Source organism: Symsagittifera roscoffensis, chromosome 3 (genome assembly GCF_963678635.1).
Source record: "Symsagittifera roscoffensis chromosome 3, txSymRosc1.1, whole genome shotgun sequence".
Lineage (NCBI taxonomy): Eukaryota > Metazoa > Xenacoelomorpha > Acoela > Convolutidae > Symsagittifera > Symsagittifera roscoffensis.
This window is the reverse complement of record NC_087064.1, coordinates 53,611,635-53,638,102: the sequence shown is the minus strand read 5'-3', so window position 1 is coordinate 53,638,102 and position 26,468 is coordinate 53,611,635. Positions and strand designations below refer to the sequence as shown.

General features: G+C 37.2%; 2 protein-coding genes across 2 annotated transcripts in view; both read right to left on the bottom strand.

Moving 5' to 3' along the window:
* The window catches only part of LOC134842939 (flap endonuclease 1-like), a 323,491-nt gene that overhangs the window by 73,203 nt on the left and 223,820 nt on the right, over positions 1 to 26,468 (bottom strand). The window lies entirely within an intron of this gene.
* On the bottom strand, positions 22,593 to 26,101 carry LOC134842904 (splicing factor U2AF 65 kDa subunit-like). The gene is made up of 3 exons (XM_063859426.1): positions 25,811 to 26,101; positions 24,465 to 25,073; positions 22,593 to 22,956 (listed from the first exon to the last, which is right to left on the bottom strand). The coding sequence occupies exons 1-3, from the start codon at positions 26,057 to 26,059 to the stop codon at positions 22,609 to 22,611; spliced, it is 1,206 nt and encodes a 401-aa protein (XP_063715496.1). The 5' UTR covers positions 26,060 to 26,101; the 3' UTR covers positions 22,593 to 22,608.

Sequence of the window (26,468 nt, the reverse complement as noted above, 5' to 3'; positions counted from 1 at the left end):
GCAAAAGTGTTGCCTTGAAAACTGGTTTTTCTCAAAACTTAATGAAAAAAAAATTGAATAAAAGGAGGGCACACAGCAACCAGAGCTTCTTTTTTCGATAAATTGTAGCCGTATTGTTGTGAAAAACTTATCAAGGTTGGATGTGAATCAACAAACCGGATAGTGTATCAATGAGCAGCGTTTCAGAGAGCTATCAGATATCCATTTATAAAAAAAGCAATATTTTGCCGCACAAAACCAATCTAAAATTAGGCTAAAATGATAAGCAAAATTAATTTCTAAAAAATGGAAACTGGTTGAGCTATTTATCACGGTGTATGCAATGTCTTCTCAAAAAAAGTCACTGGAATTGTTAACGAGCAATGTTTTTGAGCAAATGGCCATCTCTTTTAAATTGTATTGAAATAATATTCAAATCTGTCTGGATAAGTAACTCAATTAAAGCTGCCAAGATTGTCACTAAAATTGATGACTGGATATTTTTTTTGCGTAGTTTGTCTTCTGATGACAACGCGAAAATCTGGGAAGCAGTGACAAAATTTACTTTGCAACAAAACAGAGTGGCCCCTCGTAAAAAACACTCGTAGTGCCTGAACAAAGTTTACAACAACGAAAAAATGAATTAACAATCACGAAGGGAACGAAAAAATTCATCTAACAGCCTGAAACGATTTCAATCTAACCCTAAAAGTCGAGAAACAAATTATGAAGCTCAAGCAGAAAGTGACAAAATACTGTCGAAACTGCGAAGAAAGAACAATGAAGAACCATAGTAGTTGAAAAGAGAAGTTTGTCTATGAGAAACTTGACAATTGAAAGTCAGTCATCGGAACTTGTGGATTCCTTACTGTGAAACTTGTGGCAAACCTGCATGAATTTTGTAAAAGTACAAGGACTTGCACCAAAACTTATTGTGTATTTGGCCGTTTACTTTAAAGGAATGATTTCACTTTGAAATTTTTTTTGACCTACAGCCAAATTTTCAGTTTGACGATCAAAAACGCAAATTGCATTGTATTAGATTCAAAAACAATCAAGTAAAACTTTAATTGACCACTGCTTACTGGCCACCAAAAGGCGAAATATAAAAGTTTTTATTCACCAACTGACTGCGTATGTGCTTCCTAGTGAAGGAAATATCATACGCAAAATTAAATTTATTGCAAGATTCAAGATTCTGTTTGGAGGAATTTTTTTTGACACAGCTTGTCCAAAAAAACAAATCACGATAAAAACAAAGATCTAAATCTAGGAAGCTTAGCAAAAGACGGCAACAGTTCTGAAATAGAAAATTTTCTGACTACCACGTTGTTTCATTTGGCTATAGTTTCAAACCAGAGAAACAAGAAAAAGGTGATTATTATTCAAATACTTCCAATATTCTATAAGAAAAATTTAAAATCAGAGCTGTGTGAAAACTTAACTCTGCATCAAAAACATTGGGACTCCGAAAGTGAAACCATGTCAGTTTATAAGTTTTAAACTATGGGAGAAAAAATTATGTTCGCTTTTTTCCTAATTTGACGAGAGTTATCAGTAAAAAAGTAGAAACACCATTCAATTTGAACGAAATAAATAATATATCAAATGTAACTCGAGGTTCTCTACTGGGAACACTACAATTTTTTTAACGAGTTTTATACCCCCGTTTTGGGCTCGTAAAAAATTCTGCTTTGGTTGGCAAGTTCACACGGATAATGCGGTCGTATACATGTCATTCAAGAAGAGCTAAACAGAGTTTTTCATGGGTTTTATTGGGCTGGATTGATTCTTAACAACTAGAAAAAAACTGTATTCAAGAAAGCACGCACCACTCAAAAAAATTCCTGAAGTGTTCAGTTTTGAAAGCAAAGAAACCATTTTGATTAAAACTATTGAAAAGTTATGTTGTTTTACTGGTCAAGAGCCTCACAATGGAACTCTGTGTTAAAATCGCATGTCGTTGTTGTTTTTTCTAATTGAGACGACTTTTGAATGTTAGAAAACATTCGAACTTTTAAAAAAAAACAGCATATGCTCACTGTGAAAACAGGCAAACTGATTCATTCTATCCAGGTTGAACTATTACTATATTCAATTCATTTCTTTTCCATTGTATTCTAGAAGAAAGCCACGGAGTGTACAAATTGGTGCTTGTCGTTTTGTCTGTGACATATCATTTTTCTGTAAATTTAGTTTTCAATCTTTCGCTTGCTCCCAGTGTGAAAAAAAAAAAATTATTTTTATCTTCCTTGTTTTTGCTATCCAATTCTAGAACAATTTTCCAGGAGTTTTTTTATCTAGTAGGAGTTGACTCAAGGGTCTGAGATTAAAAGTTGATAAGAAAAACTGACCATGGGAAACAAATAATGGAATATGTTTGATCTAAGAAATGGAATCAGTTGCCAACTAAATTACAGACCATATCATTCAGTTTAAAGTTCAAAAAGCCCAAAAATAATAATTAAAAAACAAGAGAAAACTCTATCAAACTGAACAAAAGTGTTCTCCTTTATATCAATGCTAAAGATAAACAAAGATAGCCAGTTACTGGGCAAAACGCAGAGAAATTTTACGATTAATATATATATATTTTTTTCAATTTTGTGTAGATATTTTTTGCGGGAAGTGATGAAACGATCTGAACGTAAAACTAGAAATCAGGCATGGTCGACCATCACAGTAAAGTAGGGAAAAAACAAAACATTTTCGATAAAAAACTTCAAGTTAAACGAAAAATTTCCAAAGTTCGTTTTTCAGTGTTTTGGCAGAAATTCTCTTTAAAGATTTTTTATTCTGGAACAGGGGCTGAAATTTTCCAAAAATTACATTTCTTTGCTTGAATTTAAATCATCTTAAGTGCTCAAATGAAGCATAATAAGTTTTGAAAATTATTGGATGTCATTTGTAACACGACTAAAAGGGCATTAATTTGGTTGGTACACCACTCGACTCATTTCGATGATTGTTATGCTTAGCAGATTTCGTCGGTTATGCTTAGCACTTACTCATCTTTTAATGTTTACTGTAGTTGTAGTGATTTTGGACCACAAGTTTTGCTTCATAGTTAATAAAATGATTTCAAATTTTTGTTAGCAGATTTGATGCAAATATGTTTATCATCAGCTGGCTCTTTTCCATTTCTTATACATTTGAAACCCCTTCTGATAAACAATTTTAATGCTGTCATTGAGCAATAAAACTTGGTGCGATGAACAACATAACTATTGTAAGGATTTTTATTCTTCGTACTTTTTATCGTAGCATCGCGCCATTTATCCATATTATTACATAACACAATTGAGGAAAAATTAAATTTGGAAAGAAAATTGGAAACGAATAAAGCAATTATCCTGATTTAAACAGGATGCAACTTAGTTGTCGAAACTGTTTGCTCGAAAACTTAGGAACTTCAGCTTCAAGGGCGTCTAGTTAAATTTTACCGGGTTTTTGCCTTTTCTTTTCTGTGTCAGTTTTATGTTCGAAAATGTTTTGTTGAAATAGATAGTTGTGGCTGTTTTTGCTGGCAACATTCTAAAAATATACTAAACTATATTTTTGATGTAGTTGGCAATTATATGCTATTAGCGATGTATCATTTAACCTTAAAATCTAAATTCTGACCCGAGTCGTTCAAATTCACCTTTTGTTTTTCGACCCATTCATCCGTCTCTTCGTGAAATGTGTCGGCTAAGTTCACGAGGAGCTCAGGGGTTGTTAACATGGGAAAAGCGGAGCCAACACATGTAAACAGAATCGATAGTTTTTTCTCATATTCGATGTTAGTGAACCTAAAACAAAAGCACCATTTTTTTAAAAATAATAAGATGTTATAAGAGCTTGATTGCTGAACCTTTTGTCGCTCTCTAAATTTTGTCTTTTTCTCCTATAATTTTTAAAAATCCAAATGATTTATAAACGAGCAGAAAAACTCAAAAAAACCTGATTGAAAAGAACCCATTTGAAAAAACGTTATCTCTGACTATGATTGATTTTGTGTTTTTACCTCGCAAAAATCATGTTTAGAAAATTCAAAAAAAAATGTATCAATCTAACATCTTGCTGATATATGCAAGCATGCGAAGCGATATAATCATCGAAAAAAAATCAATTGACGGGATCTTATAACTAAATTCCCGCCTTTGCAAGGAGCGGGATTCGTTACTAGGTACAAAGTTAACATATATATAAGTAGTATTGTATCGTGTCCCGGATCCTAAGGGGGGGGTCCTTCCTAAGGGGGGGGGGTCCTCACGTAAAGCAAAATCCTAGGAAAGGGGTCCTTAATTTTTTGGAGGACCCTCATCCTAGGATTTTGTAAACGAAAGAGATTTTCCACCCAAAAAGCAGAAGACCCCCTACTTAGGATCTTGCTAAGTTTAGCTTAACAACAAGGGACACGATACAAAAATCTTTCTAATTCCAAATTTTGGGGTCCTAATTATTGGTCCTGATTAATTATATGAATCATATTAATTGTTATGCTTGTTTAGGGTAAATGAACTTTCGACCTAGTTGAAATTTGTTAGTGAACGGGGAATTGACTTTTATGGTATATAATAAAAATTCGCCGGCCATTTTGGCAGCGTAGCTTAACTGTTGGCAGCAGTAAACTAATTCCTTAACTTGACCTAAATTTTATGGTGAAAAGGCAGTAAATTGAAATTACTCTCAAAAGGCGGCGGCCGTTTCTGGGCGAAATATACCAAATGATAAAATTGTCAAATTTTGAAATAAGAAAAATGAAATTAGAGGGAACTTGGTGTACTGAAGATATTGATAATGAACATTTACAATTAAGAGTGTTTTCAACCGCAGAAAAAAACTCATTTTTCAAATTATGTAATGAACGCTACGTCGTCTTCCTCGAAAGGGCAAAGGAAATTTCAAAGAAAGAATACGAGTTGATTTTCAAAGAACAATTTTATTTGAGTGAGCTTCAACAAATCTCTTGGTGCATTTCTACAAAACAAAAGTATGGCACTGTGAGCGATTTGAATATTGCTGATTATGAAAACGTTTTCGACTATTCGTTTGACTTTAACTCATTATGGGTTGATAAAGACTTGGAGAGAAAAATCCGTCTATGTTTCAACAAGCTATCAAAATACAAAAAACTTCCGGTGGTTTATTTAATTATTTACCACCGTTATCTTAATGAGTCTAAATGGTATTTGCAAGGTCACTTTTATTTCCACTGGCTTGAAATTCAGCAGGTTGGAGAGGTGTTGGAAAAAATAAATAATGAAATTGCAAAAAAGCAGAGTAACTCCTATTGATTTGAAAATAATTCACGAAATTTATACGTCTTTGAAACAAACTTATCCTGATAATTCTAACCGACGCAACTATTTTCTAGCTGCATGTTCTCTGTTTTTTGTTAGTTCTGATAACCTTAACTACGACATTTTAATTAAGTTGAGACCTTATGGTGGCTTGATTGGTATTGATAACTCTTCCTTGGACAAATATTTGAAAAATTCCAAAATTTTACGATTGCACGCTATTTTGCACGATGCGGCCGGATTTATACACGAATTTTATCAACAGGGTCCCACGTACTGTTACATGTTGCCCTGGAACTGTAACAACAGCTTATTGGGACATTTGAGTGGAATAGCGTTCTGCCTTTTCATTAAGTTGAAAAAACCAGAAGTTTATCATTTACTAGAATGCTAGGCGAGAGATCAGTTGTGCTTGACGTGGAAGGCTTTCGTTACAAGAAAAACGCCTTTGTGGTTAAAGAATTAGCAATAACAACTTCAGACTACAGCGATCGACTCATTTTCCTACCTCCAGTGAATTTCAATATACTACCAAAGCTTGAACAAAAAGCTTACAACTGGTTAACTAATTATTTACACGGTCTCCATTGGGAAAACGGTGATTATCTTTATATAAACTTGAATCAAATACTTCAGAGTTTTGTGCTGAGAAATCCTGGTGCCGTTTTTTACGCTAAAGGAAAAGAAAAGACAGAATTTTTGGCCAAGTACTTGGACCGAAAGATTGAAAACCTAGATGATTTGGGCTGTCCTCGGGTTGAAAACTTATATTTTAAAAATTATCCAAGTTGCAATAAACATATTCCACATTACAACTCCAGGAATCATTGTGCCTTGAAGAAAACCAAGGTTTTTTATGATTGGTTGAAAAATGAACAACAGCGAGAGATCAGCGAAAGTGGAGACATACCTATCACAAAATTCAATGCTTTGTGCGTGGATGACTCCAGAGGGTGATATTAAAATTTCATTAACGAGAATAGAGCGTATTGATTGCAGTGGCCAAATTGTTCAGAGGAAGGAGCAAATAATAATTTCCGAAGAAGAGTTGTCTACGTTGAAGAGGTTTTTTCCAGTTATTGATCAATTTGTATACTTCCAGAGATTCAAGTTTATCAGAAATGTTAGCCAGCAAGCGAGGAGTATGTCTTCCCGAACTAGTCTTAGTACCCAAACGTCAGCCAGGAGTTCAGATGGATCTAAACAGCAGTGAATTGCCAGATGAGATTAAGACGATTGTGAAAGAGGATACTGTGAAGAAAATAATGTACTACAAAAAAACCGCAAATATCCCAGCAAACTTTGTTTTAGAAATGCATGACATAAATGATAGAGATTTCACACGTTATGAAATTTTTTACTGTTCTCAAAAGTAATTTAATTTTTTACAAGCTTCATTCGCAGAGAGAAAAAGTCTAACGCAGTCTGTAGAATAAATAGTTTCTCAAATGTCAGAAGCAACAACAGCAGTAGATGAACCTGACGCAACATTAGTAACAGAGTTTGTTTATAACGAGACAAACAGTGAAAAAAAATCATGGAAGTTTTGTAACAATGTAACTTTGCCAAGGTCTGAAGTAGTTTTTGTTGCGCAAATGGTAGTAATTCTAATTTTACTAACTTTCTGCATTCTCAAACTTTCTTTCACTAAATTAAGTTGCGAAGAAACGTCAGTTTGGTTCTCGATTTTATCAGGCTTGGTTGGTTACGTACTACCAAACCCAAGAATATGAATAAAGTGATTGATACTTCGACAAGAATTTTTATGGCGATAGTGGGACCTTCAGGATCCGGGAAAACTGAGTTAATTTTGAAACTTCTGATGGGAAATACTTTTTACCCTAAATTTGGAACCGTTCTATATCTTTACAAAGAGATGCAACCTGCATTCTCAGAAAAAGTGTCTTCTCGCGAAGTGAATATGGAGTTCATGAAATTCGACGGATTCGAATCTGTGAGAAAATTAGAAAATGTTCTTCTAGTTTTCGATGATTCATGTGAAGACATCTATAATGACAAGGAATTTGTTAGGTTAGCGACAGCGGGTAGACATAGAGGGATAGATGTAATATATGTTAAGCATAACTTGTTTCAACAAAGTCGATGGTCGCGTACGATTGATTTGAACACTTCACACATCATTCTGTTCAAATCGCCTCGCGACGTTCAGCAACTAGATCTATTAGGAAGACAATTGAATGTATCAAAATTTTTGAGAAACTGTTACGAATTAGCTACCAGAGACTCTTTTGGACATCTTCTAATCGACTTGGACCCCCGTACATCAGATTGTTTGAGATATTGTTCAAATATCACACCACCTGGGCCAACAGTTTTTTATTTACCCTTATCTGAAGCAGAAACTACTCCAATCACAAATGAAAAAGAAAAACTTATCTATTCTGCGGCATATGGTACAACTGAAACCTGACCAGCTAAGAAGATTAATTAGAAAAACTTCAAATCGTGAGATCATAACACTTGTTTGTGAATGTTTGCTCAATGTAGTCAATGGAAACGTACCCGTTAAAATCGCAAACATCGAACGATTCGAGACAGCATACAAATACTTATTAACTCCAAAAACCAGTGTTGTCAAAAAACGTGCGATTATTTTGAGTAAAGAAGGCTTCCATTTAGTTCGACAAATACTTTATTTTTGTTACAAGTACCTCACAACTTAATGATGACTGCTGAAGAATTCATTCTAATTCCGAAACATTTATATGTTAAAGAGCAGCCACATGCTGCACGTGTTCTTCATGATAATAATATTAAACATAAAAATGCTCAACTGTCCTATCTTAACCGGCTTAGACCCCAATTACCTCCACAAACTAGTAAGACTACTGCAACGAAGGAAACATTTACGGATAATGTTGAGCCCCAACAAGAACAGCTTAAACTGTTAACGGACGATGAAGAAGTACCGGTCGAACGTGTTAAAGACGAAAAACTAGAAGAGAAACACAATAGACAGACCGAAAGCATTTTAGGACAGTTACAAGTTTTAGAAGACAAAAAATTTGTTAGAGCAAAAACCGTACTTGAAATTATAGAAAATTCAGAAAGAGTAACCATAAACCATGACAATGAGGTGATATATGTAGATAAAGTACCAACAGGACTTAAAGCTACAATATTTTTATACGACATACAACAACCAACGAAAAAACTACACAATCCGGCGTTCATTAACATTTTAACTGCTCTCAACTTGAATGAAAACCTGGTAATAAATCGAAATGCCAAACACGCGGTTCAGTCAGCGTCTTTTAACGCTCAAGAGAAACGAGAACCCGGACCCTCAAGAACCCGCTCAACATCGCCCACTTGGCAGGAAAAAAGTAGTGCAAACCTTAAGAGAAGTAAAAAACACAAACGAAAAAGTCTCAGCGGTAATAGAAAAACCCAAAACCAAAAACGTGAAAAAGAGTCAGAAGAAGGCTCTGACTCATACGGAACGCCCCATAACGATTCAGATTCTCCAACGTCAGAAAAGACGAAGGCGCAAACAAAACAATGGGAAAATTACCAAGATTGAAGAAAAATTGTTGAAAACTAAATACAGTGACAAAGGTCCCGCGTTATTTGGTAGTGTGAACAACTTGATAAAAGCAAGCAATTTGTCGCGAAAGAAAGTTAAACATTTCCTTCATACTGAACCTGCTTACACAAAATATCGAACTGTGATCCGAAAAACGCCGCGACTCAAGGTCATAGTTTACGATATCGACGAAATCTGGTCATTAGATCTGGCCTTTGTTGATAAACTTGCCCAGTACAACCATGATGTTAAGTATCTGCTTGTTGCAGTTGACTGCATGTCCCGCTATCTCAGAGTGCAACCCTTGAAATCAAAGTATGCTACTACAACAGCAGAAGCGTTCAAACTAATGATAACGACAAAACAACCGGAAAAAGTATGGGTGGACAAGGGCACAGAGTTTAAAGGGTCCTTCGAAGCATTATGTAAAAAGAAAGGCATAAACACATATAGCACAGAGAGCGAGAAAAAGTCCGCATTCGCTGAGAGAAATATCCGTTCCTTGAAAAATCTTATTTATAAGTACTTGGAGGATAAATGGACTTACTCATACATCGACAAATTGCAAGATTTTGTCAATGCAATTAATTCGAGAACAAATCGTGTCACAAATCTTGCACCAAATAAAGTAACTAAAAAAGATGTTCCTCGCCTGATTTCATTAAGAGCAGAACAGTCTTTGAAGTTAGTTCGACGTCCAAAGCTTTATGTTGGTGATTATGTTAGACTTGCCAAAGTAGACATACGTTTTCGCAAGGGTTACAAACAATCGTTCACCGATGAAGTGTTTGAAGTTTTTGACATACCAACACGAAATCCTCCAACATACAATTTGATTGATTCTAACAGAGAACCGATTGAGGGAAAATTTTACGAGTCTGAACTGATTCGCGTTCTGGAGAAGGACAATCATGACTGAGGGCACTTCCGACAGTCTTTTCACCCATAATGTTCCCCCTTCCTTCACAATTACCCTAGTTTCATCTGCATCAATGAACGTTTTTAAGGATAACACTCTGGCCAACTTCAAAAATCTCCTGAGTGAAGAAATAAATTTGCAAGGTGAATGGAGAGTAGCAGTTACAGAAATTACCTTCCCTACTCAGATAAACAACGTAACTGACAACAACATTGTGTACTACAAAAAAGATCGGGTTATAGCAAGCATGAAAGTTGAGAAAGACAAGATCTCCAGACCTTACCTTGGAGAAACAGCAAAATTAACAAAAGGAGAATATACGAGCATTGATCAAATACTGGACGAGATTCGTCGAAAGACAGAATTTTAGAAATTGGATTACGTAATAGATCCAATAACCAAACATCTTTCCTTATGGCTGCATTATTGGGAAGGTATAACTTTTTCAAGCCCGCAAATTCCTAGTCTACTTGGATTCAAAGGCGTCAGAGATGGAACTGGTTATCATATAGGTTACAAACAAGGAAGCACGAAACATAGCACATTCTCTACCCAAGATCTTATTGCTGACTATCCCGTTGATGTATGCGCTGGTACTCAGCTTATGTTTATTTATCTGGACATAATTCATTATCAAATAGTCGGAGACACAAAAGCACCCCTTTTACGAGTCATTGATACAAATCGTCGAGTGAAAAACGGTTACGCATGTACAATTGAACCGAATCATCGTAAAGTGTTTAGTAATTTGGATTTTAAAAAACTTTTGGTCAATAATATTTCCAATATTTCTGTGAACTTGCGCACAGAAACTGGAGGACTTGTTCCTTTCGCTGGAGGGGGAAAAGTTGTTCTGACTTTGAAATTTCAAAAGTTTAGCAATTGATCAAAATGGATTCATATTACCACAACCAAGCAAACCTACCACATTTCTCGGGGCATTATAGACAACGAGGCAGTGGCTTCGGTGCATTAGCCTTGGGAATAGGAAGAGTCGCACTTCCACTGGCTCGAAAATTTGTGATACCCGCGGCTAAAAAAATCGGAAAAGAACTACTTCTTCAGGCAGCTCCAGAACTGATAGAAGTTGCAACAAAAAGAAAAAGTCCTAAGCAGGCACTCAAAAGCACCGTTAGAAAAACAATCAAAAAGCAAGTAGGAGGAGGAAGTAGATCTCGGAAAAGTCATCCGAAAAGAACGACGGCGTTTAAACGAAAAACGAGACGCGTCATTCCCAGAAAACGAACTGCACAGAGAAGTCGCTCCGATTTCTTTACAAGGGTTAAAAATGATTTCTAATTTAATCCCGAGTGAAGCAACTCACAGCTCCTTGGACTTATTTGAGAAACCGCCTTTGCTTGTCACTTTTGAAAATGCATTCACCCAAAAAATTGGACCTTCCTACTCCCCTGATGGTCCTATGCTAGAGTTTGAAGTACTCGGCGACAGAAATAATTTCATCGATCTTCAACGTACTCGTTTGGAAATAGTTGCACGAATTGTTCGAAGCAATGGAAACGTGCTTCGAACACATGCTACAGAGGCGGCAAACAGAGATACGCCGTATTTTGTTAACAATCCTTTATCTTCATTATTTTCTGAGTGTACACTGTCTCTGAATGGTGAAAAAATATCAACTACCAATGCTAATTTTGCCCATAAAAGCTTTATTGAGACCGAGTTTTCATACGGTAATGATGCCAAGAAAACATGGTTGGCTTGTCAAGGTTATTATTATGAAGAAAATCCATCAGCCATTGACGGTGCTGGAAGGAGAGCTGATGATGTTACGGAGCGTAAAGGTCTCGTTGCGGCCTCGAGCGAGCTGAAGCTATTTGGTAAAATTGCTTGCGATTTTTTGTCGTGTGACAAGCATCTACTTAGCGGTGTGACAATAAGATTGTCTCTTAGACGTTCTCCTAATGATTTTGTTGTCATATCTGAAGATTCAGCTAAACACTACAAGGTCCAAATAATCGAAGCTAACCTCTATGTCAGAAAGATGACTGTGACTGACTATGTTCTCTCATCAATAGAAAAAACTTTGTTGAAGAACCCGGCAATTTACAATTACATCGAAGTAGTACCAAAAACGTTTCTCGCAACTGCAGGAGTACAAAGCTGGCGACAAGAGGATGTTTTTGCAAAAGAACCTGTTCGAAGAATGATAGTAGCAATGAGCATAAACGAAGCATATTTGGGTACTAATAGAACAAACCCTTTTCATTACCAGAAATTTGGGTTGAATGAGATCATTGTTTACAGAAACGGTCTACCCATTGCCGGAACTCCCATCTCAACATCAGACAATAAAAGAATTTATTACAATACGCTTGAGGCTCTTGATTTTGTTTTAAACACTAGTCATGGAATCAGTCTCGCTAATTATGATAATCATTATATTATGGCTTTTGATCTCACGTCTACTCAGGAGGCTTCACACGATTTTATTCATCCTGAATTGACCAATTGCACTATTTCGCTCGAACTCAAGTTTGACGCAGGTCTCGCTAATAACGTCGAGTTATTGTTTATGGGAGAGCGTGCATCAACAGTTTATGTGCGTTCAGATAGAAAAATTACCAAAAACACTCTTATGACCTAAGATAGACATGGATAATCTTCAACTAGTAGAAATTATTAACCGTTGTAAACATTTGAAACATCGCTTTAGAGGTGTTTTTCCGGCAGATTTGCCATGCTCTTCAGTACTGAAAAACGATAATACGTTCATGATTATGAATGCCTCACCATCGGATCAACCTGGAACCCACTGGTTGCTTTTTGCTCAAGCTGGAGGACAGATATTCTTCGCAGATCCTCTAGGTAAACGATTATGTGATTATCCCCTCGTGTACAAGAATATGCGACGAACAATTCACGAGGGAAATCAGCTACTGTTGAAAAAACCAATACAATCAGCTGATTCAGTGTTATGCGGACTTTATTGTATTTATGTTGCTCATGTTATAATTACAAACAAATTTCCAATAGGTTTCAAACTTAATGATCATGATTTGATAAGATTTGCCAAACATATGTTATTCTAAATTAATTTATTGATGTTTTTGTAAAATTTATAAATTCGTTTTTTTTTTTTTCAATTCATTCTTATTAACAACAAAGTTTTTTTCTGCAAGTTTATGTGAACCGCGAAAAGTTTCATATCAAGTCCTTCGAATTATTAAGGCATGGCCGTTTGGTTTAAGGGGCAATAGCTAACCCGGCGTTGCTCGTCGCTACGCTCCTCGGGAACGCCTCCCGCTTGTGTAGTAACAATTTTTTTTTTTTTTTTTTTTTTGGTATACAAGAGCGAAAGAAAACCAATATTTAAAACTTGAATTTCTTCTCCATGATAAATTTCACAAACAAAGTGTTTGAATCAATTTCCATACAACCATACCCACTTAAAATTATGTCAATTATTTTAGAAAACTCAGCAGCGTTTTCACCATTCAAAATATTAGTAAAGCGTTCAATTGTTACGTTAGTAATCAGGTCAGTTTGAGTTTGAACAGATTTAGTCTGCGAGCCGAAGCAAACTTGAGGCAATCGTCTGCGAACTGGAACACCACTAACATCTAAGTTGTTGATAGAGTTATAATTCACAGCTATTTTCAGTTTTTCCATCAGAGGGCCAGACAATTCATAGTTGGAGCAACCCAAAATTAAATATTTGAATGTAGAGAGAAGACAAGGAACAACGAAGGCTTTTGAAGTCATCTTGTTAAGTAAATCGGTAGACTCTTTCGTAAATTCGACCAGCACATGATAATGTTTTTCGTTGTCAATCGAATGGTTGCAAAAATCTAATTTATTCGAATGGGAGGATACTGCAAAATTTGCTTTTGAAGCGAAGCCTGAAAAGTTGGGTTCATGATTCAGGATGAAAAATTTGTAATTTTTACGGAATTGTTTGAAATAATCAGGGGATTGCTCATACATTGCTTCAACCATTGCTTTGAAGTTTCAATCGAATAACGAGTTGATAATGTTACACAACCCGACAGTTATCATCGTTTTCACTTTCGCATTCCTTTTCAGAGCATGAAGATTTTTTAGATTTGTTTCGCTTTTTTCTAAGTTTTTCAGTCACGTCGCAGTTTTTTGCTTTCGTCAACCTTTTAATTTTTGTGTAATTGTCCGCCAAGGACTCGAATTCACCAGTTGACAAAGTTATTCCTTGTCGATACTTAAAAGTTCCCTCTTCGTCTTTTTTGTACAATTTGATAGTTATGTAAGTACCGGTCTGTGCGAATGTTTTTGCACCGACTCTAACTAAACGTTTATCATTCGAAGATATATCCCTAAAATCATCGAAATAGTCTACATCCGTGTCAAGAGAAGCGTACATTATAAATGAATAACAACCAACTGGTTTTTAGTGTGGAACGTTGAAGAATGACTGATCACAGTATACGAGACAGATCATGCGCTCCCAAAGTAAAAATTTAGGTGATAAAGTTTACGAGCGCCCTAAGCCATATTGATAAGACTTAATCACCAAGGATATAATTTCTTTAACGATAAACCTCTTTTTATATGGGTATTTAGTTACTTTTTCCCCCGGCTATTGTCTAAAAATCTTCTAGTGTTATTTATTGTGACGGTTATTTTAATGACTGTTATGAATCATGGTAATGAATTTCTAACAGCATAACAATGAATGTCTGGCAAACTATCATGAAAACTTGATTTTGAGTGCTTTCGCCCGTAACCACTATAATAAAGCTGTCACATAAATCTAAAAAATCGGGTTTTCACATTCATTCCTAACATGACCTCAGGCGTCATGCTTAAAAGAATGAATAAAATTTGATAGCCTCGCCTAAAAAGTTATTAGCTTTGACCTAATTGAACTATGCCACCCCTTTCCTGATCTCATTTTCATTAATAAACTTTTCATACTTTTCATTCTCTCAATTTCGGTAGTTCAGTCATTTCATTTTAACAAAACTTTAAACCTCTTCAAGTCATGACTAGTCCTTTACAAATAATCTCAGTGTCTGATCGAGAAAGAACCATTATCTACCAAACATACACGAGAGAGTCGATTGCAGTCATCCATCAACAGAAAGAGAGAGTCTCTCCGTCTACAGCAAGTCCGTTCAATGACTTGGCTCCCCGAAAAAACGACGAGAATCAAAACGAGGAATGGACTACAAAAAGTCATATCATGCTACCAAACTACCTCCTTGATCACATCGATCTACTTAGACAGAATCGAAAACGAATGTACGAGAGTTGCACTATTCACGAGAGCTATCCGGCATTAGAAAAGACGGAGATAAACGACACAACCTCGCTCGAGCAGTCTCCAAGAAAAATTCTCTTCGCGTATGACTGCGAGTCAATGCCGTTGTATGAAAATCAGGAGGGATGTATTCGTGACTATGCAGAGCGCGAAGCGTACTGGGATATTCCGACAGCAATGTCTCCCGAGTCGTTTGTTAGGGGACCAGTTTCAACTCCAGAACAATCAACTTCCTATTCGGATGCTCGGGTTTCATCTAGTGCGGAGACAATTGATCTAGTCACCCCAGATCTCATTCAAGGCACTCCTCCAAATGCAGCTTGCTATGCGCCAAAAAAGAGAAAACTACAGTTTCGAGGTTTCTAATAACTTAAACAAAAAACTTTCCTTCTTTTGTTTCAAATATTATTCCAAGGTTTTATATTTTCATTTTTGTTTGATTTGACTTCTAAGCTGTTTTAACATTACTGTGTGTATATTTTTTGTCTCAGTTTTTATTTTGCTTAATAGATCAATTAAAGTTTGCCCCGTAAAGTTTTCAGCAAAATCTTAGAGAAAAACTAGAAAAAAATCAGAAATCGAGAATAATTTTACGCTAAAATTGTTGTTTGAGAAAGAATGAGAGAGAGAGAGAGAGAGAGAGAGAGAGAGAGATAAATACACTTGCTCACTAGTGAACCCCATTTGGAATATCCTTTTCGGGATATTGCTTTCTTTTCAAAAGAAAGATAAATATGGAAGGGTCCAACATTTTCTTGTTGGTAGTCCAACCATATTTATTTGGCTTTTTTATCAAACACTCTCTGTCCTCGCTCTCTCATCATACTTTGTGCCCGGTGGGGTTAGCCAGGTCTTACGCAAAGTAACAGAGAGTGTTTTAAGCCATAAATCTGCATTATATTACATTCATATACATGTTTTGGGTGAAAAACGGACAATTTTTTGGTAAAAATGTGAAAAAAAAAAAATTATGTTTTTTTTTCGAAAAATGAACATGACCCTTAACCCTGCTCAGAAATTCATGGCAAATTGATTGAGGGTAGTTTCAATGGATTTGGAGAGAAAAAAAATTTTTTCCCAATTTTTTTTTTCAATATTTTCACAAAAATCAGATTTTCTCAAAAAATCACAACTTTTCAGGCGTCTACTCTCATTGATTGGGCTATAATTGTTTTTTTTTTGAATTTCTACGCTTGTCCTAATTACGTATCAGATAGCTCCTAAAAATTTCAAACCACATTCACTTGAATTTAAAACGAACGAATAATTCAAGCTAAAAATGAAGGAAAAAAGAAGTTAAAAAATTATGTTTTTTAAATTTCGAACTTGACCAGTAGAACTGTGCTCGAGGTCCCACAAAACTTACTGGTTTCTTTGTTGATAGATTTAAAAGACACTTTTTTAAACATTACTTTTCCTTTTTTCACAACATAAAAAGTTTGAGGTTTTCCTTTATTTTGAAAAAAAAAAATTTCACTTGAAATTACAGAACGGGAGGCGTTCCCGAGGAGCGTAGCGACGAGCAACGCCGGGTTAGCTATTGCCCCTTAAACCAAACGGCCATGCCTTAATATTTCGAAGGACATGATATGAAATGTTTCACGGGACACCGAATGACATGAAGGAAACTTTGATTCCGATATCTTTTACACATTCAAATGACAATCTATGCTTATCATGCATCGGTAACTATCAAGGTGTCAAATTTGCAAAATTTTCATTTTTTAAGTTTACTATTTTTTCAACTTAATTAGTTAGTTGAGGGCTTTACTTTCTGAATACTTTTATCTCATAAATCTACTTTTTATTATACCTATTTACGCAAACCAAGAAGTGGGCTTGAAATCATTAGGAAATTACTGTTTCACGGTTAAAATTAGTCAGAAAAAGTTTTAGGCTCTATCTGAATCATTCTAAGCATTAAATTTTGTAATTTAGTGCTGAAATGTTAATTGAAAGTCTAAACCAGTCGCCTAAAAAAAGCCAAAATTTTATCGCTAACCCTTAAAATTAACAGCAAAAGTTTGAGGCTGTAAATGAATCAGTTTTTAGTATACAAAACCCCTCCACTTGAGCAGAGTGATGAGACATATAGAGCTTAAAGCTAGAATAAACCCTGTTTTTGGAAAGGAAAAGACTTATTGCCAAGACGGCGAAGTATAACTCTCGTTAATGGCTTCTACTTGCCCTTACCCGCAAAGTTTTTTGGCGCTAGTCACTTCTCGCTTTTGCTTTTCCATAACCAGTTCTACTTGAAATTCTCCTAAATTTTCTTGAAATTTTCCTGAATTACTTCAGTAACTTCAACAAACAATGCCGAACTCTACTTCTATCGCGACACCTGTTCCTTGCCAGCAGTGCGGAAAAATACTGAGCTCTAAAAGGAACTTGAGAAGACATGAGCAAAAAGTTCACAAGATCCTTCCTCCCCCTCCTCCTCAAACTGTTTGCGATGAGTGTCTAGAGTCATTCGAGAGTTTGTCGGAAGCCCGAGAGCACGTCGAGCTGGTACATGACATGACTTCGAATAGTCATTGTATCTATTGCCATACAATATTTCTCACCGCGGAAAGCTATGGACAACACTTGCTGAAGAAGCACGCATTGCCTGTTTGGGACGGCATTGAGACGACGTCTTCCGCTGCCCCAACGGAAAGCGCGTTCAGAGGCAAATTGCGTCGATACGATCTCAAAGTTGGTGAAAAAGAAATGGATTTGCTTCAAGTCATGATGCAAAACAAGGAGGAAATAGATGCTCTTATACTGGAAAGGGTCAAAGAGGGTCCGAACAAGGTGCAATTCCATGTGGAAGTGGGAATGATCAAAATTCCCACTGTGCAAGACGGGGACAGTGGAAACTTCGAAAGGACCATGCTGTTTCTGAACACTAAGACATTGACAGTGTACTTCGAGGGAATAGCTGGGGTTCAATTCTTGGAACTGATTGAACATATGGTCAACCAAGTCAATTCGTTCTCTTCTCATGGTAGCGGATGGATTATTGACAGAATTGAAAAATTGCAAATCAGTTTCGCGGCCTTCTCACCAATAAGAGCAGGATCCTACCTCGAGCTACCTGATGCACTCAGCGCAGCATCTACTCTGCTCACAAATATCAACACTAAAGATGATGACCGTTGCTTTCTCTACTCCTTTGTTGCCGCATATCACAATGTGAATGAGCCGGCCCTCTACCCCACATCTAGACGGTGGCTGGAGAAAAACAAAGTCTCAACCTACAATCTCGACAAAGAAGGAATTGTGAAAATCAATGGGGAATACGAAATGCCAATGGGTCTGATGGATATGGACAGATTTGAAAAGTTGAACAATTGTCAAATCAACGTCTTCCGGTAAGCAAATTCTAATTTCCTTCTAAAAATTTTAAAATTCCTTCAATAATGTTCTTCACCTATTCAAACACCCTTTTTATTTCATTTCAAACCTAGGTATAAAAATTATTTTTCTGTTCAGGTACAACGATGGCGAATTGTTGCCCATAAGAGTATCGAGCAGATTCACTACTAGCCTGATTGTGGACTTGTTGCTGCTGACAGATGGATCAAAATATCACTATGTGTTGATAAGTGATCTCCAGAAACTGGTCGAGTACGTGCGGCACAAAGTGCACCGATTTCAATCTGAGATTTGTCGCAAATGTTTCCACACATGCGCTTCATTCGAAACTTTGAGAAGACATCAAGAACTGTGCTACCAAGACGAAGATGTCGTCATAACAATGCCCAAGCCGGGAAAAGATGACCACAAGTTCAAAAACTTAACAGCTCGTTGGTACGTACCCAGAGTAATCTACTTTGATTTGGAGTCACTGCTCTTACCAGTATACGGACTGCAACCTGATCCGCGAAAATCTAGCACGCAAACAATTGAAATCCATCAACCGTGCGGCTACGCGTTAGCAGTAATCGAATTTGGGAAAAAAGACCTGTTAAAGTTTGAGCTTAAAAGAGGACCGAATGTGATGGAAGAGCTAATTAGCTCCCTTGAATCGTTAGCGAGACAAATTTACGTAGAAAAAAGGAAATATTACACTTTCACTGGTATAACAGACCAGGAACGGGAAGATGCTACAATTTGTTGGATATGCGAGAATGATTTTTCCGACAATGATCAAGTGGTACTTGATCATTGCCATTACACCAACAAGTTTCTGGGTTGGGCACACAATGAGTGTAACGTTAATAGAAAAACAACAAATTACATTCCAGTGGTAGCTCATAATTTGTCAAATTATGATTTACACTTTATAATCAAAGCGCTGGCAAAAAGCGATTCGGAAAACACTTTTTCCGTAATACCCGCATCTGAAGAAAAATATATATCCTTGACAATCTCAGTCTACATAAAAACGTACACGGACAAAAACGGAAAAATCAAAAAACTCTACGAAAATCTGAGATTCATCGATTCGTATAGGTTCATGCTGGCATCGTTGGCAAAACTTGTCGATAATTTGCCCAACGAAAAGTTTTTTCTGCTGGAGAACTATTTTGAAAAACTCGGCCACTCACGTGAAAAAGTCAGTCTGTTGAAACAGAAAGGGCATTACCCCTACTCATACTTCAACTCATTCGAAAAATTCCGAGAAACTCGCCTTCCCCCACGAGCAATGTGGAAAAATAGTCTAACAGGAGGGGATGTGAGTGTTTCAAGAAGCGAGTACAATCATGCCCTTAAAGTTTTCACCGAACTGAAGTGTGGCTCACTTGGTGATTACCACGACTTGTACTTGACTACAGATGTGCTATTGCTTGCTTCCGTTTTCGAAGCTTTTCGTGAAGTTTGCTATCAAACATACGGGCTGGATTGCGCCTGTTACTTCACGGCAAGTAACCTTTCCGGGGACGCCTTTCTAAAAGTTTGTAAGCCCGAACTGAAACTCTTAACGGACCGTGAACATCTAGACCTTGTGCAGCGAATGATACGAGGAGGCATGTCGTCGATTTACGCGCGCCGATTTTACAAAGCAAACAATAAATACCTCGACGATTTTTCGCCCTCAGAACCATCAAGCTACATCCTCAATATTGATGCAAACAATTTGTACGGGGGGATAATGAAACACTGCCCTTTGCCCTTAAACGATTTTTCAATAGTTGAAAAAAGTCTGGCAGACATACTGCTCACCAGCGAAACATCAGAATGGGGTTATATAGTTGAAGTCAATTTAACCATACCCGAAGAGCTTCACGACTTCTTTGCTGATTACCCCCTTGCCCCCTCTCGTGAAGTAGTGGACATCGGTGCAATGAGCAACGAGCAAGTCGACATGTTGGGAAAATTGGGAATCACCACACTGCCAAAAGTGCCAAAGCTTCTACAGACCTTGCATCCTAAAGAAGGTTATGTTTTGCACTACCTTACCCTAAAATTGTACCATGAGCTAGGAATGAAAATAACTCACCTCGGAAAAGTTCTTCAGTTCCGCCAAAGTCACTGGATGGCACCCTTTGTCGACCTCAACACCCGCCTACGAAAAGCCGCGGTAAATAAATTCCAGGAGAACTTCTACAAGCTAATTGTTAATTCAGCTTTCGGTAAGACAATGGAGTCTAAGTTAGGAAGAAAGAAGCTGGAGATTGTAAGGAATGAGAGAGAACTTTTACAAAAAACAGCTCTGAGCACAATGAAAAGCTTTCAAATCATTGACGATCAATTAGCCACAATTAGCTTTTCAGTAACAAAAATATTGTGGGATAAACCTATGATAGTTGGTGCGACCATCCTAGACCTCGCCAAGCGTTTCATGTTTCAGTTTCACTATCAAAAAATGAAACCAAATCTAAACTTGGAACTCCTTTACTCCGACACGGATAGTTTTATTTACGCCATAAAAACTGATGACGTTTACCGAGACTTGGAAAAAATAAAAGCTGATTTCGACTTTTCAAATTACGATAAGGACCATTTCTTGTTCGAGGATACCAACAAGAAAGTTGTGCTGAAGTTCAAAGACGAGACTGGTGGGAAGCCGATCAGAGAATTCATCGCCCTAAAACCGAAACTATATTCGGTCGTCCTTAATGGTAAATAAAATTTAAGCCACCCTTCCACCCCCCATTCCTACCTTTTACAGAACAAAAATACCACCACCAACCTACCTACACCCCTTAATTTGTTGCATTAAACTATGGGCATTTAGCTGATTTAGGCAACATTATACAATGTTGCCTAAACGTTGATTTATCTGACAACATATTCCCTCTTGTTTCCTCTTTTTTAATCATAATTTAGAGTCTTCTGCTCTTTTTTGGTAAAATGAATCAAATTTTGTTCGGTATAAATTGAGTTGCTGAAGTGAAATGAAGCTATCCCCAACGTTGTAGAAAAGAATAATAATTTTGCTATTGTTTAGAAGGCACTCAAAAATTGAGTGCCAAAGGAATTAAACGGAGTGCACAGAGAGAACTGGTCCACCAAACCTTCAGGGACACATTATTCACTGGAAAAACAATGAGAGTATACAACTATAATATAGTTTCGAAAGGTCACACCAATATGACAGTGAAACAAAACAAACTTGCATTATCACCATTCGACTCAAAACGTTTTCTACTTTTCGACGGAATTTCGACAGTGCCCTTTGGCCATAAAGCCGCTGAAGAAAATGCTTTTCTAGAAGACATTTACATGGACACCGAGTGGGCCAACTCATACAATGAAACTGATAACAGTTCTCCCGATTTTACACTCCCGGATTGGGGATTTTTACAGCGGCCCTACTCAGAAGCAGAGCTGCAAGAAGAAGAAGAAGCTTCTAGTAGCCGAGTCCGTGAACGTCCCCCTATAAAAAACCCATTTATTTTATCTGAAGCTTCAGAAGAACGACCATCTAAAAAACACCGCAAAGAAAACCAAAACAATAAACATTAAAGTCTGAAACATATATTTTCAGATGATTTTTACTCTTCGTCCTTTTTATACTTCGACTTGTATATGTTTTGGTTTTTACCAATTTACAACTAATAAAATACTCGTATTGAGCTCAATCACTGTTTTAACATAAATAGCTTCAGGCAAATAAACTAGTAGACACAAACCAAGTGTTAATTCAAACAAATGTGTGAAATCCTTAGGCTTGTTTTGAATAATAAACTTTAATAGCATGACAAATCTTTGACGAAAAGAAAGAAAGCCAGGAAATGATATCCACATGAAACTAGGACGAAAAAAGAAAAGTTCAGGAATTAGGACGATTAATTTTAATTATCGCGGGAAAAGGGACCGCTTTCAAAGGAATTAGAAGGAATTATTGTATCGCGTCCCGGTTGTTGAGCTCAGCTTAACATGATCCTAAGGAGGGGGTCTTTTACTTTAGGGGTGGGAACTTGCGATCATTTACAAAATCCTAGGATAGGGGTCCTCCAAAAAATTAAGGACCCCTTTCCTAGGATTTTGCTTTACGTGAGGACCCCCCCCCCCCCCCTTAGGAAGGACCCCCCCCCTTAGGATCCGGGACACGATACAATACTACTAACAGTCTTCACTACGTTCATCGAATCTTAAAAACACCAGAAACAAAGCCGACATATGAGGCAAAAAAAATAAGTTGGATAAAAACCAAGAAAGCCTCAACGCCTGGCAGGAATGTGGACAATATACCTCAACGCACAGCTGAATTCCGACCGTGCAGAAGATTTCGACGCTTTTTAGGAACTTTACACTGGAAAAACAAATAATCGGCGCTTAAATTAACTACTGAATTACTGACCATATTCATGAGACAAAGCACTTCAGTCGGTTTTCCCATCTTGAATGGATTGACAGCGCCAGTTGCCACCTTCTGAGCGTCCAGTCCTGGCAGCTGTGGCACCACTGGGACATTGTTGATCTGCTGACTGGACACCTGCTGAGTCTTGGCTCCCACACTCGCTCTCTGCACAACCAGCCGCTTCTCCCCCAGTTGCATCCCGTTCAGAGCAGCACAAGCCTCGTCCGTGATATTCCCGTCCTGTACGATTACAGTTAATTAAGGTTATCGGTCCGAAAAATTTCATGGCGTACATCTGGACTTGTGAAATTGCTCATTTTCAAGGAGCCAAATGACCCGCATCGTAATGATCATGAAAATTTAACGACATATTGTAGGCTCAAAATGCAGCGCTATTTAACTGTTTGCAGATGGCAGGAGCGGATTAGAGGGGAGGGACGCCCCGCCCCTCGGAAGTTGAATACCTTGACCATACACGACTCAATTTTAGCGGTATAACTCTCAATACTCTCTAAAACGGCCTTGGCGCCAATATATACACAGAGGAGAGACTCGGCTTCGCACCATTTGCGATAAAAACCAGAATGCCGCTAAGTCAGAAAAAAAACTGTATATGTCGAAAAACCTAGTTCTATCAAAATGTATCAGGCTAGTTTTGAACCGAACACAAACCGCTTAGTCAATTTTAAGGAAAAACTACCAAGTGGTAACGAAGTTGGAAACATCTAAGCAGAAACCCTATAAACCCAAAAAAATCAAAAGGTTAAGCTCGTCGAAAGACGCAATATAAGGCCATTATGCCGATATAATTTGGCCCGAAACCTATCAAGCCGACAGAAAAAAAAACTATTTTTCTATAAAATTTATAGCAATTTGTGCGATTCAGTGAGAATAAAAGTTGTTTACCGTGAAACGACCCAAAAGTAGGTCACTAAGCTGAAAAAAAAAGCCGAAATCATTTGAGCAGAATAAAGGTTTTAAGCAAAAAAAAAACAAAGAAAAACATACGCAGCCAAAAAACTGCAAACAGCACAAATAAATCAAAACACTAAAAGCAACTACAATATGAAAAGCAGCAAAATGTGCAGCAAAAAAAACAATTATACGATCTGGCAACTAAGCCGACAAAACATCAGCAGACAAAAAAAATCCGACTATTTTTTGGAAATACTTCCCGTTTGAAAAAAAAAATAGGTACTGTCAAATTCGAATTCACGACCATTGCCGTCCCAGTCGCTTTCGTTACCTCCAGGCCAAGTGGACCGGAGACGCAATAAAATTTGAAATCGATATGAACTTAATCTAAATTTACCATTTCTAATTTTAACCATTCTGTGAACAAATTCAGTTACGTGAAAAACTCTAGTACTCGATTGCAATATCTTGCTTATCGCAAGGATACATATATGCGAGAGAGAGGCCCGCGGCAAAAAAACTCTTTTTACTGAAACCTTTCAAAACAGCATTAATGACTCGAGTTTGCAAAATTGTCATTAACATGGGAGAAAAGACGGCTTTACCTTTTTTTACCCCCACCAGCAAACTTTTTTCATGTTATCTTATATTCTTATTTTCCGATCAAATACAAAATGGCATGCAGACTAATTAGGCCATTACAAACATATTTGGTCCTCATACTTAACCTTGTAAAACCCCTCGTTACACCATAAAACTGATGCTTATTCGAGGTAAGGATAAAAAAAAGCCGAAAAGGTATTTCTATTAGCTTTACAAAATCAAATACTTACCAGATATTCACAGAAAGCGTATCCTTTGCTCAAATTAGTGGCTGGGTCCTTCACGTAACTAAAAGACTTCAATTGACCAAATGTTTGCAACAGTTCCTTCACTTGATCGTCTGTCAAGTAGTTGGGCAATCCACCAATAAAAATCTTGTTAATCGAGTCCGAAACACAAGGCGCGATTCCCCCACTTAAACTTCCAGGAGCCAAACCCACTTCACTTGCACTTGTAGGCACGTAATCTTTAGGCCTTCTTAACTTCAAAGGCTGACCCATAAGTATGATGCCATCAAATGCAAGCGCTGCTGTTGTTTCTTCATGCGTTCTGAACTCCAAAAACGCAAAGTTCTTGTCTATATTAATCTGACATGCAAGTACTGGATTGCCTGGACCTACAGCCAGACCTTGTTCGTGCATCTTCTGGTTGAAAAAGTCGACCATTTGGTCTCCCGCGATTCCAAAAGGTATCCCACCAATGTAGATTCTACGACTCTGCATGCTGACGTAACCACCGTCCAGGCTTGGACCCAGAGTTCCAGGAGCGAAGGTAGACGCTGGTAGTTGTCCGGATGCTGTGAGTGCTTTGTACTGCATCGGCGTCATGTGCTCGAAACCCTAAAATCTCTCGATCGTCATTACTGAAAAAGAAACAGAGATGAATACTCGCACTGACAAAAAGCTAAAAACGCTTTGACACTTGAAATTAGACAATGCGAGTCTGCTCAATGAGAACATTTATTCGATAAAAAGGAAACTGTTCGTTTGAAATTAGAAAAAACCCTGATTAATGTGACTGCATTTGCACTGATTACAGGTCTTTTAGCGGAAAATCACTCGCGTAATAAGTACTGTCTGCTGCAATGCATTCACATCAAGCACGAGGGTTTATACATTTCATCGATCAATTTCATTTTCATCAAACAAATGTTCTCATTGACCTAATTGTCACATTGTCTGATTTCAAAAACTCTAAACGCTTAACTCAGAGAGCATATTCAGCCTACATGACTGCGACATGAAATACGAAATAAAACCACGGAAATTTCATTCCAATATTCCATTGTTTCAATTTCACAAAATATCCATTAAAGAGCATCTGCTTCCCAACAGAGTTTATTGCTGCTTTGTTTTCTTTGAAGTTTTGTTCTGCACTAGTGACTCGTTGATTGATTTTTAAAAAGGCTTCCTCAAATAAGACAACTCTCAACAAAAAAGAAAATATTAAAACAAAATTCTTTTATTGATAAATTGAGACCAAGTTTATAGTGATTTTCGAGTGGGAGCGCTGCAAACATTAAACTATAAATCACTAGTCATGATCTTTCATTGATTAGTCGTACAACCGGACTAACCTCTGGTGCCATATCCCAGTAGATAGAGGGCTTCCTCCTCTTGCTAATGCGACCGTGTTTGTTCCTAGGCGCATTACTTTCCTTCTCCTTCCTCTCTCTGTCTCTGGATCCCGATCTGGATCTGTGGCGTCTCTCCCGGGATGAGCGCCGTTTGCGGGAGGAGGGCGATCGGCTCTTTTTGCGCCGCTCGTGCCGACCGTGTTCGTCTACACGGTCGCCATCTCGGTAATCGGGCTCATCTTTGATCATATTTCTTGTCTGAAAAACTGGCCAGTAGCACCATACATTTTTCGATAATGGTCTGTTGTTGCAGATGACTTATCGTTGTTTGGTAACAAAAAGTCTTTTTGATTAGTAAAAAAAAAACAAATTTCAAGTGTTCCTTTTTTGAGAAAAAATTATAAGCTGTTTTTTTTTTAAATACCTCTTAACTTGAATTGTGTAAATGCTTAAATTGAAATATACCAAATTGCCAATAAATGAGCGCTTTTATTTGCAACTTAGGTTGAAAAAAATCTTCGTAATAATACACTACACTTTGATTGTGCAAATAAACCAAATCGGTCAACGAAAAATTAATTTTTTTCTAAGCAATGAAACTCTTTTTTTCTATTCCAGCTATGAAACTTTGAAAGACTTCAGAATTTTTCAGGAAGGA